The sequence below is a fragment of the Ammodytes marinus genome (assembly GCF_949987685.1).
Source record: "Ammodytes marinus genome assembly, chromosome: 5".
NCBI lineage: Eukaryota > Metazoa > Chordata > Actinopteri > Uranoscopiformes > Ammodytidae > Ammodytes > Ammodytes marinus.
The window spans coordinates 28,352,416-28,369,716 of NC_137234.1; the positions used below are offsets into that span (position 1 = coordinate 28,352,416).

Genomic DNA, 17,301 nt, shown 5'->3' on the forward strand with positions numbered 1-17,301 from the left:
AAATAATTTGGAGACACTGGGTCGGATGAATTAGAAGCTTCTTGGATTTTCCATTAAAATGTTCATTTAAAATAAAATATTATGCAGGGTCCTCTGGGTTGGGCTTGGTGCTCTTTTTCTTTTATGGGACATATTTCTCTGTAATATAATGAATACATTTAAATGCAGTGAGAGGAATGAAGCAGAAGAACTCTGTTGTCCAGCTATCTTTTTTTCCACAGATGAGGCTGAAATAGGTTATACAGTGCATGGGCATCTGAGCCCCATTTCCAAATGTTTTTAAATAAACTCAATACACACTGGACGTGAACGTGACGCGATCAGTTAAACTTGGATTACCTCCCAGATGAACTGATTAAATTATTGGGCTATTAACTAGGCTATCTAGATCAAAACATTGTATTATTTTTTTTGTATGATATAATAATATGATGTTAATATCAAACACACAAACTAAAAAATAAAAATAAATTGGGGGGGGGCGGGGGGGCTGTCGGTCGGCTCTGATTGTGAGCGCACTGCAGACACTTCATTTCTGCAATGTGCGCTCATTAAACTGTCAGCTTCACTTAAGAGTCCTGTGTGGGTCAACAGTGCAGTGCAAACTATGCAGCATAAAGTTATAACATTCGTCTACGACCGTGATGTACAAAGTCTCCGCCCCAGCAAAGCAGCGAGTCGATCGCTGTGACGGTGAAAATCACCGGGACCCGGGAGACCCAGTGAGCGAGTGAGACGCCGCTCAGAAAAAACTCTGTGGTTTGATGGATGAAATCAGTCGGGGATATCCTGCCCGTTAACTTTGTCTACGGGAACGGCTTCCGCGATCTTTTTCTATGTCTCGAGTCTAACAGAGAGCCATGTCGGCAAACTGACAGCGCGACTAAATAAAGGGACTGTAGGCTACAGTGAGCTGCGTCCCTCCGTATAGTTTCTGTTTCAGTAGGCTGTTACATTAACCTCTGAAGCATTGACAGTGTTTAATCAAAGCCTCTAATTTTTTATTATCAAAAGGGTTTTGATTGAGACTTTTAGCCAATTCTAAAGTCTGAACACACAGCGGCAGCAGTGATGCTTGTGCCCGATCTTAACGCTGATTGGACAATACTCATGACGTCTACCAAAGATGTTTTATTGCCAAGATAACGATATTCCCTTGTCTCACACTACGGTAACTCGCCCACACAGTCCAGTCTGGGAAGCGCTGGCTGACTTCTCTGGCAGCTGCCGCTACCCCCCCCCCCCCCCCCCCCCCCCCTCCCAAAAACAAAAACTCTTCGGATCTATACGATTCACGTGGGTCATATATTTTGATTCTAAACGGCGATTTTCGCCGAAAAGCGACGAGTTTGCAGGTATGAATTAAATAATCGACGACGCAACCTGCTATCTTAGGGTTCAAAAACTACAGTTGCTGTCTGCCTCAGGGCCTGTTTCAAATCTTCTCAGAATCTCATTGGAAACCTTCATGTAGTCAATAAGTTGAACGGAATACGAGGTGCAGAGGGATAGGACAGGAGAAGAGACTTAAATGAACCTACTTGTCCATGGTTCCAAACAGCCACTTGGGTTCCTTGTTGAAGGGCATCCTCATCACATGAAACCTGGCCATCTTCTCCGCAACCTCTTCTGAGATGCTGGGCTCGCTTAACTCGCAGGTCTCCAGTTTACGGCTCTGCCAACGGGATATTGTGGAAAATGCTTGTATGAATAATTGTATGAAATCACATACTACCTGAATGTAGAGACACTAATATTAGTTCAAAGATACCAGACCAGCCTGGTTAGTTACTGTATGAGGCAGCTGTGTGCAGTTTACTGATGTCACGAGATCCTACATGATATCCCGGTATAAAAAGAACTTTTGGATAATGGTAAGAAGGGCGTTCACTTTCTGACAGAGTACAACAACCATGTTTCAACAAGATACAATTGAAGTCCTAATGAAGTCATAAGGGGAAGGAATCCGACTGGGGTTTCAGGTTTTCAGAAAGGTGGAGGTGGAGAAAAAGAGAGAGGGTTGTTTTTTCTCATACTTTCGGAGTCTCATGTCACACCATATTAATGTTGTAAAAACATGTAAAAGTACATTTTGGTAACTTTGAAATGATTTCAAAAACCTGTGGAAACCATACCGTGGATGATAACGCCATGAGGCGTGGCTACTGAGGAGCAGATGTTTAATGGTTAATTCATTCTCACTAAACATGGATCAATGATGCATCGTTTAACAGTACACCTCACACAGACGCACCTACGAACAGTGTTGTATCATTCATTCCCCAGCTGTCGATGCTTAGCTTCAACCCCTGCTATTAAATAACTAATTCAAATAACTGCACAACTGCAAATCAACCCTCTTTTTGGTCAAGCACACAGACCATGATACATGGTGCATTCACATACTAGGTATTGAAGTTGTGATGCCGTGACTATCGTGAAAAGCTCAAAAACTGTACCTCACAATATAACTAACAACAAATTATAATTATATCGACAATTTACCAATCTATGCCACGTGTGCATACGGACAACAACATGTTGACTTACAGGGACATACTGCTCCAGGCGACCTTGGGGGAAAATACCGTAGAGTTTAGGCCCCAGCTCCCTCTCTGCCAGGATTGCAAACATCACGCTCTCCAACACCATGGCCTCCGCCCCCTGAAAACAAACATACAACGGTAAGACACTTAACGGCTAAACATTATTAAGAATGTGAACAACAGCCCACACCACCACCACCACCACCACCACCACCCATTAGTAGAAAAATAAGACAAAAAGCTCTTTCTGGAACAGCGTTTCTGAAAGCGTGAAAGTTGAAGACTGTAGAATGGATTGAGAGTCATGACTGATCAGATGCAAGTCTCCTGTCAGCCCCTTTCGCACAATAAATCTTGCTTGGTTCATGTTAAACAAACACACAAGATAGTCCAAACTATGCAGACGGCACTGCTACAGACCAGCAGAACAGGAATGATATTGACTTTTTGTTAGTCGCATGTTTACCGATGTTCTTGTTGACAACTGCCACTGTATTACTCCCACCAATGTTTCTCTCTGTGACCTCCCTGAAACATTTTCTCACGCGTGGAATACTTTGCATTTTAGATATTACATATTCAATTCTGCTGCCCATTTTGCACCACGAATTTAAAGTTATTATCCTTAATACTTCAGATCTGGTTGTTTTGGTGACACCCGTGGCTTACGGTGGTTGAAGACCCACATGTTTAGTTTGAAATGACGTGTTTGAGATGTACATTTGTAGTAGCTTCTCAGCCAAAGTGTACAACTGAGGTCTGTCTACATCTCATATTTGATGTCTTCTGTATAAGTCGCCAACGCAGCCGTAGCCAACCATGCCATTTGCAATACAAACCACGCCTACTGTATCACGAGGGAACTACAATTAATTTTTTTTTTTATTCCAAGATTAGAACAGCTCTTCTTTTATCTGAAGGATAGTTCCAGTTTATTGTTTCAGTAGGTTTAGCAATCTCATTTATGGTATTGCATATCTAAATTGGTTGATCAAACACATTACAGATTTCAGATATACAGATGTCCTTGTGCATATTGAAGGATATGATAAATGGCTTCCTCCGAGCCACTATATACTATATATTTGAACTTTAACATGGTGTTTGCTGCTTAAAGTGAATCCTCTTCATTTGAGATTTCAACCGTGTAGGAGAGTTACGTGAATAATCAAGGTTTTCCCAGGTTTTTAGGCCGTCTCTGAGGTAACATTAGCGGGGGTGCAGTGCATTTTCTGAAAGAGGCCTCCAGTGGGGTTTGAATGAGATGAAATGCCGTAGTTGGGTTTTGCCTGGCAGAGCGGTGAGGAGAACACAAGGAGGTTGGATTTAAAGTTCCCGGAAGAGTTGGCGGCGCACTCAAGAGCATCGGTCACTGGTGGAGTTGCTGGAGCAGACACAGGGCAGCCTTGTCTTTCTTCTTTCAATCGTAAGAGACACAAAAAAACGTTGTCTGGAGCCTGACTGAGGCTCAAGGTTTACTGGGAAAACCTTACCTCATACCAGTGCAAACATGTGTCCCTGATCCCTGGAGCTCTAAAAGCTATGGGCTGGCTCCACTACCACTCCCTTTATTGTTTGAGAAGACAGAAAAAGAAGGCTTCCCTTCCCACCTAAATAGACAGGAGGTAATTAGAAGAGGAGAGATAACTCTAAACTGAGGACTGTCAAAGTGAGAAGGTCATGCTACAGCGGATTTATCCTGTGGGAAACTAAAACTCCCATTAGTTAAGTTGTATTTCTAATAGCATGGCAGAGTTTCATAGAAGACAGAATTAGTGAGCTAGCTAGCTAGCAAGCAAGAAAGTGTTTTGCAATTTTAATTTGTATTCGTGTTATGACTAGAGTTCGTCATACTCAAACAATGATAACATAACTGCCTCCAGATCAGCTCCATCAAAATGAAAATGCAAACAAGATCATTTTGATTGCTTAATGTGGTTGTTGTGAACCTCAGTAGATCTGTTGAGGGCCATTACATTAACATTGTTGTATGGGGACATTTTAAATTATCTTAATCTAGCGCCAGATTTTACACATAAAATTGAGTTTTACTCATCAAATTAAGTTCTAGTCAGCCTCTGAAAACTTGTTTTATGTCCTTTTGTCAGTCTTCAGAAAAAGCCTGTGTGAAAACGTGAATTATCCTATTGAGTTGCATCATGGTAAACATAGGATCCAGTGTTGTTGGAGCTTGACCTGTTTTTTAGCTTTATTTGTTTTCCTGTAAGTCCACAAACCTCCTTCACTTACTAAATTGCCAGCGAACCCGTAGAACTGAGATGTACCACAATGCTAAATAATGAAGCTCATTAAAAAGATATACAATATATCATCAGAACCAATGCTTTCTTTATCACCTGTCTTCTGTTTGCAGGAAATGACAACCGATACGAGACATTTTTAGTTTTTCTATTCACCGCACGTTTTCATTGTAAAATTGGCACCAGTTATTCCAATATAGTTGAACGTTCATTCTTAATCTATAGACGTTTGCTGGCTTTAACAAGCACTTTCAAACCGAGTAAACTCAATCCACCATGACTAATGCGTCACGGTGCTATCTTAAACCTTTTAAGTGCATAACCTTCAGATAAATTGCTGCAAAGACAGAGATTTGGATCTGAGTGTAGGGGGGTCTTGGCTAATTGCCAGAGAATGTGCTTCATACTGGCCAACCAGCAGGAAGCAAGCTCAAAGGAAACAATACTGCCTGCTCTAGATGTTAAATTGAAACATGGTGCAAGCATATAGTTCCTCAAAACAAAACAGTACTGAGCCACCAACTTTAGAGGACACTGATGCTCATGTGTTGTGAGATTGGAAATCTACTGTACACTCCAAAAAGGGAGAAACGCATGTTCAGTTTTTAATCAGGACACAGTGAACAATAATAAAAAAAAAAAACCTTGAAAAGTCTGTCTCCTCTCCTGAGCACTGTGCAGAAAATGCTGCTTCATTCCCAGGGTATGCTGTATGTTCAGAGAAGGCTGCTCATCATTATGTAACGCCTTAGCTGCAGAATGCTGATCCCAAGCAAGCCTCCAATGAGAATGATCCACATTACCATAATCACCTTGACAAAGAAAACAGCCAGACGACTAGCCAGCAGCCTGGGATGGCTTACCGGATGTATCCCTCCGCTCTCAATGTGACAAGATGTCAGCGAGTACATCATCTCATTTACTAGAGCTGCACTGACCCACATCCGCCACAGCCTAGCCTGCATATATGGACCAACCTTCTGTCCATGCTGAGCTAGCTTCGGCTGGCTTGTTCTGACCTACATTACATATTGCTGTGTACTAAGTCCACAATCAGTTCAGTCGCCGGGTTGAGTTCAAAGTATCGAGTCAGGGATTAGTATTGTGTGTGATCTCCTTAGAGGGATAACCTCTGTAAACATGTTTATCATAGCTGTGCCAATCATAAAAGTGTTGCAGTGCACCGATTGCCTTAATGATCAATTCTTTATACTGCATTTACTATACCCTTGCTATACTATGCACACAAACTGCACTGCCAAGCAGACACTGTCCTGGGTGCACCTGTCTCATTTGCACGTAAATAAGGGGATATTGCAAGGTTATTCGCAAAGTTGCCCCCCCCCCCCCCCCTCCTTCCTATGGAAATAAGCCTTGTTGCATTTACCATGTAATTCACAAAGACCAGCGCTGATTGCCACATGCAGTTATAGTGGTGCTATTTTACACCATTGCAACCCTTGTATTAAATCGGCGCAATTTCTCTCCCCCTCTATCTCTATTTCTGTCAATCTCTCTCTCTCTCTCTCTCTCTTCAAAGTGTGTGAGCTTTGAATGACATTGAATTGATATTGAGCTTTGTTATGGGGGAAATCTAGAAACAGGGGGAAGTGGAATGGGAGTTTATATCGGATTTTAAAATGTAACAGTTATGATTGAGCACAGGATTATTCAATTAGGTCTGCTTTATTACAAATAATTTCACTGTATAAACCTTAGCAATGGCACATAATTAATGCTTATTACTTTGTGGAAACGGTGCTAAAACAGGGGCGGATTGCGTGTTCCATTTGTGGATCTGGCCATTGGTGTCAATTCACACCGTGGCACTGGGAATATTGACCTGAAACTTTACGTTAGAAAGAAAATTGTATCGCACATAAAAACACCATCGCAATGTCCGTCTGAAGCTGCCTGCAAAACAAATTGTGTGGGTCATAACAATGTGAGTCATACTCTTGATTTTTGTCTCATAGTTCCACATTAATTGTCTGACAGCCTCATGGTTCTCATTCAACCTCGGTTTCATTTCCTCCGACCTTTTGTTAATCCTAGGCAGTGTTTGGTCTATTTGGCTCACTCTATCAGAGTTCATTATCAACCAGACGTAGAATACCAGGTCACAGTTCAGCACGCAGAAGAAAAAAACCTTCTTCCCACGCTTTCCTGTTAGTGAACAGGAAACAGAAACTTCCGATAGTAAAAACTGAAAAATATCCTTTTTGTGTGACAGGAAGTCCCACTCTTTCTGTCATATTAACCCTATATATCACATTCAGTCTGTCAGCTGATGTAGGTTGTGGAATCGTACTGTTACTGGGTATTTGTTGACATTGTAAATTGTTACACTGGTCCTATATCAGTTTGCTACTCAGTTTTGAGATATGGCCTTGGTGTGATGTGGCAGGTGCACTGAAGACTTGCTGCTTCTCAGACCTCAATGCTTATCTACTGTATCATTTGAGTCAACAAACCAGTGAGTAAATGGATCAGTTACAAAGTACAGACCAGTGTGTAAAGACCGCCTGAACTGAAAAGTGCTGCAGCGACATACTTGTTTCGTTCCTCTGTTTGCAGAAGAGAGCTCTTGTCAATGGACAGTGATACAGACTTGAATGAACACATAATGTTATGTAACACCGAACGACAATTAACAATGCCAACTTATCACATCAGTCAATAGTCTAAGGGTTAGGCTTAGATTTAAACCATAAACACTTTTGTGTATTGTGTTACCTAGACACAGCATACTCAAGAGTTGACCAGTATATTGGTCTGGATCTACTGGTGTTCACATGGACTGTGTTACTTTAAACAAACTAAAAATCAATAGATAACCTTTTTTATATATACATTTATTTATTGGTATACTTTAGTTTATATGTGTGGGTAATCATCATCTAAAATGCTTGAATAAAACTTGTAATAAGTCTTAAAAAAAAAGTCATTGTCACCACTATTCATCTACAAATTTGTTTAACAAAACCACTGTTTTCCGTTACTAATAATTCACAGATTTTTTTGCTATTTCTTCGAGTTTTATGAAGTTAATGAACTTTCTTGCACATTTTCCGACATAAAAGCCCACCAGGAGCAGAAGGGATTATGCCCTATGAGTATTTTTATATTAATATGCAACTATTTTGATATTCAATAATCGTTTGAGTCACTTTTCAAGTAAACATTGCCAAACATGCCAACATTTTGAGACGTGGGACGATTAATCGATAATCCAAATAATCGTATTATAATTTCAGCCCTATAGCGGCGAGTATAACATGACGCTGTTGTTCACTGATTACTGGTGTGGAAACATTATCCTGAATTGATCAAGAATGCAGCTTAAATGGTAGCGGCGTTGACAAGTGAAATTTGAATGACGCCATTTACAGTGTAACATGTGCTACTAAGCTACTGCTGGTTAAAGACAGTGTCATCCTGTCTAATCCAAATAGGATTTACTTTGACCAGACTGCATCGTTAGAGAAGGGGGATCAAGTCGAGGCAAATCCAAAGCACTGACCCTGGGCCAGTTCTGCTTTAGCCTCCCTGCTCACGCAAGGCTTGGTGACAAGCAGCATTATTGATGGAAATATGCCAGAGTGGTAGCAAGTAGGCAACAGTTGACTGCCTGATGACCTCATCTTGAGTCATCCTCGAAACGTGGCGGTCAAGGGTTGTGATCACATGATCATGATGCAGGTCAAATGACTTACTAATTCAATTGGAATGAGGTCAGACAGTAATTCAGGTTGTCAACAGTGACTCACACTGTTGATATGTTGCATAAGATGTAGTTTGGCTTTGTTACATACTGTCTTGCATTCTTGATAGAATTTTCTCAGTTGAATTTTGCAGTTCAATTTAGGCAAGATGATTTCATCAAAATAATAGTCTCTTAATCTGAGTTGTGTACAGTGTGTAATATCGAGATATTAAGTGGCATCTAGTGGTGAGATTCCAGATTGCAAAGCTCCCTTGCTTAACCCTCCCGTTTGGGGAATGTACAGAAGCTACAGTGGCCTTCAAGGACACTGTAGCTAGTTACTAAAGATGGCATAATCCACCACGGCCTCAAGTTTTCCCACAATATCAAGTGATGAGGTGAAGATGTATTTAGTTATTTATTCTATAGTACTTCTTCTTAGTCTGACAACAGGTGCATTTCCCCAGGACGCCCACTAAAAAGCAGTTAAGATTGTCTGTTCTGTGCTACCGTAGAAACATGGCAGTGCAACATGGCAGCCTCCGTGGAGGGGGGCCACGCTCCTATGTAGATATGAAACACCCATTCTTAGTGATAAAAGAAACAACACATGACATGTGACACGGTGGGTGCTGTGGTGACTGGATGGACACTGGATGACACAGGAACATACTGTATATTGGCATCATCATAGCATCAGTTACTTACTTGGAAGAGATTCTCTTTGTTTGACTGTCGGGAATCCCCTTTATTACAGGACATCTATCAACAAAAGAGAAAGGAAAGAACTATCCATGAGTCCGTGAGTGTCAACATCAAAACATAGCTATGTGAGACCAAGTCTTTTTGGATATGACATGCAGAGGATATCTGCTTAAAGTTGAGAGTCAGTGATTCTGGAGAATGCTTGTTTTTAGCAAAAAATAGTAAATATCTCCTCATCAACTGTCCGTACTGTGTGTGCTGAAAATAAATACAGTGTTGATATACACAGCATAGGCTGTGTAAACGAATGTGCATGTTACTAGCTGCGGTGAGCCCTCTTTATTAACAAACTTCTTTGTTTGCATGCCAGTTTACAGAGCCTATGCCGTGTATTTGGACCCTATTACCAGGTAGCAGATTGTGAGGAGATATTTACGGATTTTGACCACAAGCATTCACCAGAATTGCTGACTGAACAGATAGGTAACTGAAGGAAATGTACTGCATACAACAGAATCACCCAACTAGAAAAACTTGCTGTTGGCTTTTGACATTAAAAGCTGGGGATATAATGTAATTTATCACCCAACATGCTATTCACATATCTTCATTGCTGAGAAACGCTGTCCCCCAGTGCAGTTAGGCATTGTTTAATCATTAGTAAATGTGCACTCTGATACTGCCATCTGAGTTCCTTAATCATATTAGCTTTTTGATTAGACATCACTAAATCCCTGAGAGCTGGCTCTGTTCTGACGGGCGATGGCTGCAGTTACCTTGGTGAAGGAACACGGTGCTTTTGCTCTCTCGCACATCCCTAGCAATAAAAGCTAACCACTCATACGGCCATTAGCGATAAGACACAGACTTTAGTTAATTACTTAATGCGTGTCTCCTCGTGCTGGCTGTGGTCAATGCAATGTGCCCATGAAAATTAATCACCTAATGGCTGCAAATAATTCATTTTAAAAAAGGGAAAGTAGCAACAGAGCAGGCCCATATATCGCTGCGTCTTGTCTTTTTAATTATCGCAGCAGACCGGAACAAACACGGTGTGCTAAGTTATCCACAGCTTTAACAATGAAACGCAAGCAGAAGATTGGAATAGGCCTTAGTCCAGAGATCTTGTACAAATGTTTTGAAGTCCTTGAACTATTACTTAAGTCAAATCAATATGGCCGCTGCTGTCAGATGCTTACTTAATGGTTATCTTCGGAATAATTGCGTTACGCTTAGCAATACTACACAGTGTGAACTCCGGACGTACCGGGCCATGTCGTCTTAGCAGATAAAGAGGCTCTATCTCTCTGTGCACTTCGACCACTTCCGAACAGCAGGGAAAAGGGACAAATACACAAGCTATCTGCTTTTTTAGCAAACAAGCCAATGTCTATTGATTTCGGTTGTTTTTTTTGTTTTGTTTTGGTTTGTTTTTATAACAGCTGAGCAGACACAAAAGTTGCCTACTCATCCTTGGCTTTCTTTTGGCCAGCTAGGTCAAAATATCAGCTGACTTCTTAACAGCTAAGAATCACAGAGCAGGGATTTAGAAACAATTAAGAGACGGACAGGAGAGGTGTTTCAGCCCATTTAGTTTACCCCCCCCCCCCCCCCACCATACACCAGGGATGTGCAATATGAGTGTGTGTAACGTCTTTGTATTAGGCTGAGATTTCAGAGATCTCATACTGTACCGTGTTTTTTGGTGGGTTCACCTGGGAACTAGAGTGCCCAAGGCACGCTCCTTTGGGAAGCCTACGGCAAAGAACACATGCATGTACAGCCATGGGGGTACATCACTATGTACAACAATGGCTAACACGCGCTAACACATACACATACATACTCGCACACACACGCGTAACTGCACATGCATGCATACACTAACATAAGCATTTGACCCGCAGACATCCACTCACACACACACACACACACAGCCCTCTGGTAGTGGCACTGTCTCGTCTAACAGTTGTATGTATTATCTTTTTGCTTTATCGTCTGGTTTCTCATTATCAACTCAAGCTTTAAAGTAACCTTAGACCCAAGCCCAACATTCTTATACATGGTTTAGTATTTTTTAAAATCTTTTTTTAATTTTTACATTTTGGCTGTAATTTGTGTGTGCTGTATGGCCGGCTTATAACTACACTCTACTGAGGGAAACAAGTTTCTCAAATACGACACACATCCTTGTGAAGTGTTTGGCTTACTGTACAGTACAGAAACAGCAGTCAGCTCTTTTCTCAAAGACAAAGTGTTGAGAGATGTGTCTCGCACCTGCAGGATGGCCCCATAGAGGCGCAGCAGGACGCTCCTCGGCTCGTCCCCAACAGAGTCCACGCTGTCAGGGAGGCTGCATAGGAAGAGCTTGTTGCTCAGGCCACCCCTGGAGGAAAGACAGGCAGACGGCAGGTCAATATGATGTAGTATTACATGTAGGGACTGTCATGTATAGACTCCACTTTTCTCAGTATTTATATACTGAAAATTCTAGGTTCTAACCTTTTTTTTGGCATGATTTCTAAAATGTTCCTAGGTGTCTTAGAGTAACTCTCATGTCCTTTATTATTATTTTCATTAAAAGCAAACACAAAAATAAAGAATTTAAAACTGAAGGACGTCAAATGTAGAACTCCAGCCTCACCTTACATTGCTCAACTAAATGCCTGTAAACCTTTACTGCATTACATAAATTGCTGTTTACGGTTTGGTAGCTTTTCTCGGTCAAACCGAGAGATGGAGAATTCAATGAGAGTTGAATCAGCAGTCTTTGGAAAGCATCAGCTGAAGGGATTTTGATTTGAAAACAAACCGACTTGGATGGACAACTAGAATAGAAGTTCATTAGAAAAAAGTGCCACTGTTATTTGCCTCAAATTAAATACACCATATTTAGAAGAGAAAGAACATCGTAGAACAGAGTTAGCTTTGAAATTCACCAATGTTAAAAAGGCAAGTCAGTAGTAGGCCTACTTAGCCTGGTGCTACCAGACCATCGTACTTAATTTCATTTGTACAGAAGGTCTGGAAGTGCTGTAATTGGCAAACGTTCTCTCACTTGGAGGCGGGTGTCTGTTGAAGTTTAAAACTATTGGATCTGCCCAGTGCCACTCTGGATTAGCCAACCAATCGCATCACGTTTGGGCAGACGTATGTCATGAGCCGGCTTCTGACGTTGCGTTTCAGTTGTACAGGGAACTCGGAAATTTCCAACTTCACTACATATTGTAGTGTATGGATCTACCGTACCTGGCAACGGTAACTTGCTAGAGCCTAACGTTTAGTTATTTGGATGAGAAAGGTTGTAGGCATACATACTTTCCCGAGCAGATGCACTAGAGCACAGACAGGTCGGAACTCGGAACTACCAAGTCGGAAATTTCCGATTTCCGAGTATAAAGGAACGCAGCATTCAACTGAAACTGGAGCGCGTCATCGTTCTCAGCTACTCGCTCTATTCGCTGATTGGACCGGCAGAAATCTGCCTGAGCAGGAACCCATGAATACACCGCACACCCAGACTGACTACTGAAGTGAAATGAAAATTGAGCGGAAGTAGGTAGGCGGGCGGAGCCAGGCTAAGGCCTACCTACAAAAGCAGTCAAATACTGTAGGCCTATCTCCTCAAATTTTGAAACTCAAAATCAAGATTTGACCTTGTTCTCTTCCGTCATCATGTGTCATGTTTTGGGGAGTTGGCACATTGACAGTGAATCATGTTTAGTTCTTTCCATAGGCTAACGTACATTCATCATAGTAGACACAGTGATATCCCTCTTAAACAGACATGACTTCATGTCAGTGTCCTTCCAGGGGTTGACACTAAGGTTTCAAAAGCACTTGCCATAGGGAAAGTACAGGTAATGTTGTACTTGCCCGAATGTCGTGTAGACTTGCCCAAAAAAAAACAAAAAAAAATGTTAAACAGTGATATATGCTTATTAAAATATAAATTTTAGCGAACCTTATCTCTTAAATGCAATCACTGCTTACTTGTCTCATCCTAACCACATACAACCAACAACAATTCATATAAGCCTAGATATCATGACATCACACATACAGCCAAGAGCTTGGTCCTGCTGCAGCATCGTGAAAGGGCCTCTTTTTGCCATGCACCTGGCCTGGTTTTGGGGGTCTCAGAAAACTCAGTCTAGCTATGAGTCAAGCTGAATGTTGGCTTCCACACAAATGTGTTCAGAAAAATTTAACTTATTTAACTTATTTAAAACGGTCACATTGTGCCAAAAAGTGATCGTCTGCCATAAAATTATTAAAGTCCACCATTTTAAAGCTATTTCCCGGTTATACTGTAAGAAGGGATGGGGATCATTAATTTCTTTTCATATTGATACCATTATCAAGACTCCACAATCCAAATCTTTGTTGATACTTTTCCATAATTTTGTTAAAAGAGAACTGGTATTATTGCTTTAATTGCTTATAAGATGAGCAGAGCTAAGGATAGGACTTTAAACAGGTCATAATTCCATATTTAGGCCTATACTATTTATTTTATATTGCTGGGGAAACAAGTTGTTCACCCAAACTGTATTATTCAAGCTTCTCGCGAAAAACGAAAAAAAAAAAAATTCTTGATGTTATATTTGAACACATCATGATGTCCTTTTATTGACCTTTGCCTAATAATCATTTTACTGAGCCGACCTGAACACATCACATTTGAACCGTTTGGGATTTTTTTTTTTAAGCTAACTAGTTATTATCCTGCAGATTTTAATATGGATTTACGGACTTGCTAAACAGTCTCTTGTTTGTTGATCACCGCTAGCCTGGCTCCGCCCGCCTACCTACTTCCGCCCAAATTTCATTTTCCCTTCAGTAGTCAGTCTGGTGGTGGGGCGTAGTGAGATTTTTCCGAACAGACTTCTGAGTATCCAATCAGCGAACAGAGGAAGTGGCTGAGAACGACAGGTCGAAGTCGCGCTCCAGTTTCAGTTGAATGCTACGTTCCCTTACGCTCGGAACTCGGAAATTTCCGACTTGGTAGTTCCGAGTTCCGACCTGTCTGTGTTCCAGTGCATCTGCTCGGGAAAGTATGGACGCCTACAACCTTTCTCATCCAAATAACTAAACGTTAGGCTCTAACAAGTTACCGTTGCCAGGTACCGGTAGATCCATAGACTACAATATGTAGTGAAGTCGGAAATTTCCGAGTTCCCTGAACGCACCGTCAGAAGCCGGCTCACGACCAAACGTTATGCGATTGGTTGGCTAATCCAGAGTGGCACTGAGCAGATCCAATAGTTTTAAACTTCAACAGACACCCGCATTCAAATGGGTTAATGTTTGCCAATTACAGCACTTCCAGACCTTCTGTACAAATGAAATGAAGTACGATGGTCTGGTAGCGCCAGGCTAGATCACCGCTGCTTTGAATGAAGAATGAAGAGACGGTGCCGAGCCCGTCTGCAAGCGGCTCAGCGGACGGGGTTTTTTTTTTTTTTTTTTTAAAGGAGTTTCTTCAACACAGTCGAAGGTACAACACTTTAGTTGAAGATGACCGGACTCTACTCGATATTTAAAATTACATCATTTTTTTTTGCAGACTCTAAAACACTTGAATAAATAGCCTATACTACTGACAACCCCTCTAATATCCACTTGCCCGTCCGGGAAACCAAAAAGCAATCTCAACTTGCCCGAACATTATTTTTACTTGCCCCGGGCAAGCGGGCAACCGTTAGTGTCAATGGCTGCCTTCTTAGTGATTGTCCATTATCCTCTGGATGACATCATTACTGTACAGTCTGTTCAGCTTAAGTACACAATAACTTGTTTCTAAGATTGGGCTATGAGAATATTTATGGTAAAATATAAAAAAACGCCATACAGTTTTTATATATTTTATGTATTCATTGATGTATTATTATAGCCTATAGATCTCATTTTATTGACTGATGCATTTAAATGTCTTTCTACTTAGTTCATCTTAAAACAAAATGTCTTTGGCTTTCTTTGCAGTGCTAATCACTTCATGTTTCTTTAATCTTATTGTCCCTTATATTATCATGTCTATGTTCATTTTCTGTCTATTTTCAAGTTATAGTTAGTGCGTAACTTATGACACCCCCATGACTGTTGCATATTAGATGTAAGCCTTCGGTGATCGAGCATGGATTTAATTCCTTCTGCTGTACGTCCAGGTTTTTTCTTAGCAGTAGAATCAACAACTGAAACATTTAGTGGGAGCGGTCCTTGAGCCAGTGTCAGGGGGCGTCACCAGTGTGCAAACGCTGCCACACTGAGAAATACAGAGCGAGTTTTGTGGAGATGATAGGCTTAATCAACGTCGTGTCAACTCGTTTGGCAATGGCTTGAATGTAACCGACATTCATTAAGGCTATATGAAAAAGTTACGCACTATAGCTTTAATGTGAAGCTTGTAATGCATGTAGGCCTAATTGTATCACTGTAAAACACTTTGAGCTGATTGTATTGTATTAAAGGTGCTATAGCCTACACATCCAGTCTATTATCACTAGTATTAGGCAATTATGATTGCTTATTATAGCATCGCTTCAACCGACTGGGCCAATATGAATAAAAAACGAGCAAAAAAAAAACTAGGCCCCTACCTTATGATGGTGATTTGGAAATCGTTCTCAGCCAGGCGTTTCCAGGCTCCATGGAGGAACTCGCGGCACCAAAGGTAAGCCTTGCCCTGGGTGTCCAGGTCGGGCTGGTCGGCGTGGACCAGCTCCTTACAGTCCTCCACGGTCGCGGGCTGGACCTGCAGTGCGTTCTCAGTCACCAGCAGACCCAGAGACATGGAAGGGGAAGACGAAACCCCGTTGATAAATTTGGTTTTCATTTTGAATTTTTTTTTTCAAAAAGAAAAAGAATAGCCCAAATAAAACGGAAATATTCTGAGATGAAAGCCCACTGAGCGACTGAGCTGGTGCAGGCTATCCTCTGGGTTGTGACGCAGGTTTTTTTTATTTCGATAATTCCGTTACAAATTTATTTTCTTTGTGTAAATATCTCTTGTAGTTTTTTTTTGTTGGCTTTTTCTTTATTATTCGTTGGTAGAATGCAAAGTGTCGTTCCGGCTTTGTTGAGACGTCAGTGGTCCAACAGAAGAGACAGCAATATGGACCGCTATCTGGCAAGGTAGACAATACAGTATGAATTGAATGAGTACGAACGACGTCTGTTTTAAAAAGAGAACGTGCAGGGCGGGGTGGGAGGGGTCACATGACGTGTCTTCGCTCATTGGTTACCTCGCGACACAGCCCCCGCAGGACCGCAACAAACCAGATGGTGCCTTCAGGGGCTATCGGACTATATAGCTCACGAGACATTATCCAAAGAAAAAATAATAATACTGTAAGTAGGTAATGCTCCCTGACGCGCTTCTTTTTTATATAGGTAGGCTACGACAGGAAAAAGTTCATGGGTCTCTTACTGAAACTCTTGTGTTTCTTTTTATATTTTCTTTAAAGGTGCAGTGTGTAATATCAATATCATCAAGAAACTTCTAGAAAGTTCTAGAATGCAACGCTCCCTGGGTAACCCCACCCCTTTTGAATAATAATATAAGCTACAGTGGCCTTCAAGGACAAGAACAATTCTAAATTATAATCAATGCACCTGATGACATTCTATGCACTATGACGCTTCCAACATGGCGCTTCCAACATGGCGGCGCCAAGGCCTTGGTCCAAGGTATGGAGAAATATGGACATATATGAGACCCTTTCTAAGGGAAAAAAATAAATAAAATAAAAATGTTCAGCTATTATGCACTAAATTAAACGTACTTATGGATATTACAATTATTTTCTACAAAGTCTGCTAGGAAATAAAACACAAAATTCCACACACTGCAGGTTTAAGAGACAAGACTAAACTAGACTTTAAAACTTAGGAACTTAACGGAGAGAGGCATAATTCAATGAGAGTTTTTTTAGGAAGCATCAGCTGAATATATGTTTATGTGAAAACACACCAATTTGGATGTACAACAACTAAGCTACAATAGAAGATAATTTGGAAAATGTGCAGCTGTTACGTGTCGCCCAAAACGCCACATTTAAAAGGAAAATACCAGCTTAGAATA

At 41.1% G+C, this 17,301-nt stretch overlaps 1 protein-coding gene across 1 annotated transcript in view; it reads right to left on the reverse strand.

The window, feature by feature from the left end:
* The window catches only part of chka (choline kinase alpha), a 27,703-nt gene extending 11,360 nt beyond the window's left edge, over nucleotides 1–16,343 (reverse strand). Inside the window, exons 1-5 of the mRNA XM_080028057.1 lie at nucleotides 15,818–16,343; nucleotides 11,496–11,604; nucleotides 9,222–9,275; nucleotides 2,551–2,664; nucleotides 1,542–1,675 (exon numbers count right to left, since the gene is read on the reverse strand). Of these exons, the coding sequence (XP_079884183.1) occupies nucleotides 1,542–1,675; nucleotides 2,551–2,664; nucleotides 9,222–9,275; nucleotides 11,496–11,604; nucleotides 15,818–16,053 (647 nt within the window). The 5' untranslated portion in view covers nucleotides 16,054–16,343. The remainder of the gene's footprint in view (nucleotides 1–1,541; nucleotides 1,676–2,550; nucleotides 2,665–9,221; nucleotides 9,276–11,495; nucleotides 11,605–15,817) is intronic.
* Between the last annotated feature and the right edge of the window lie 958 nt (nucleotides 16,344–17,301).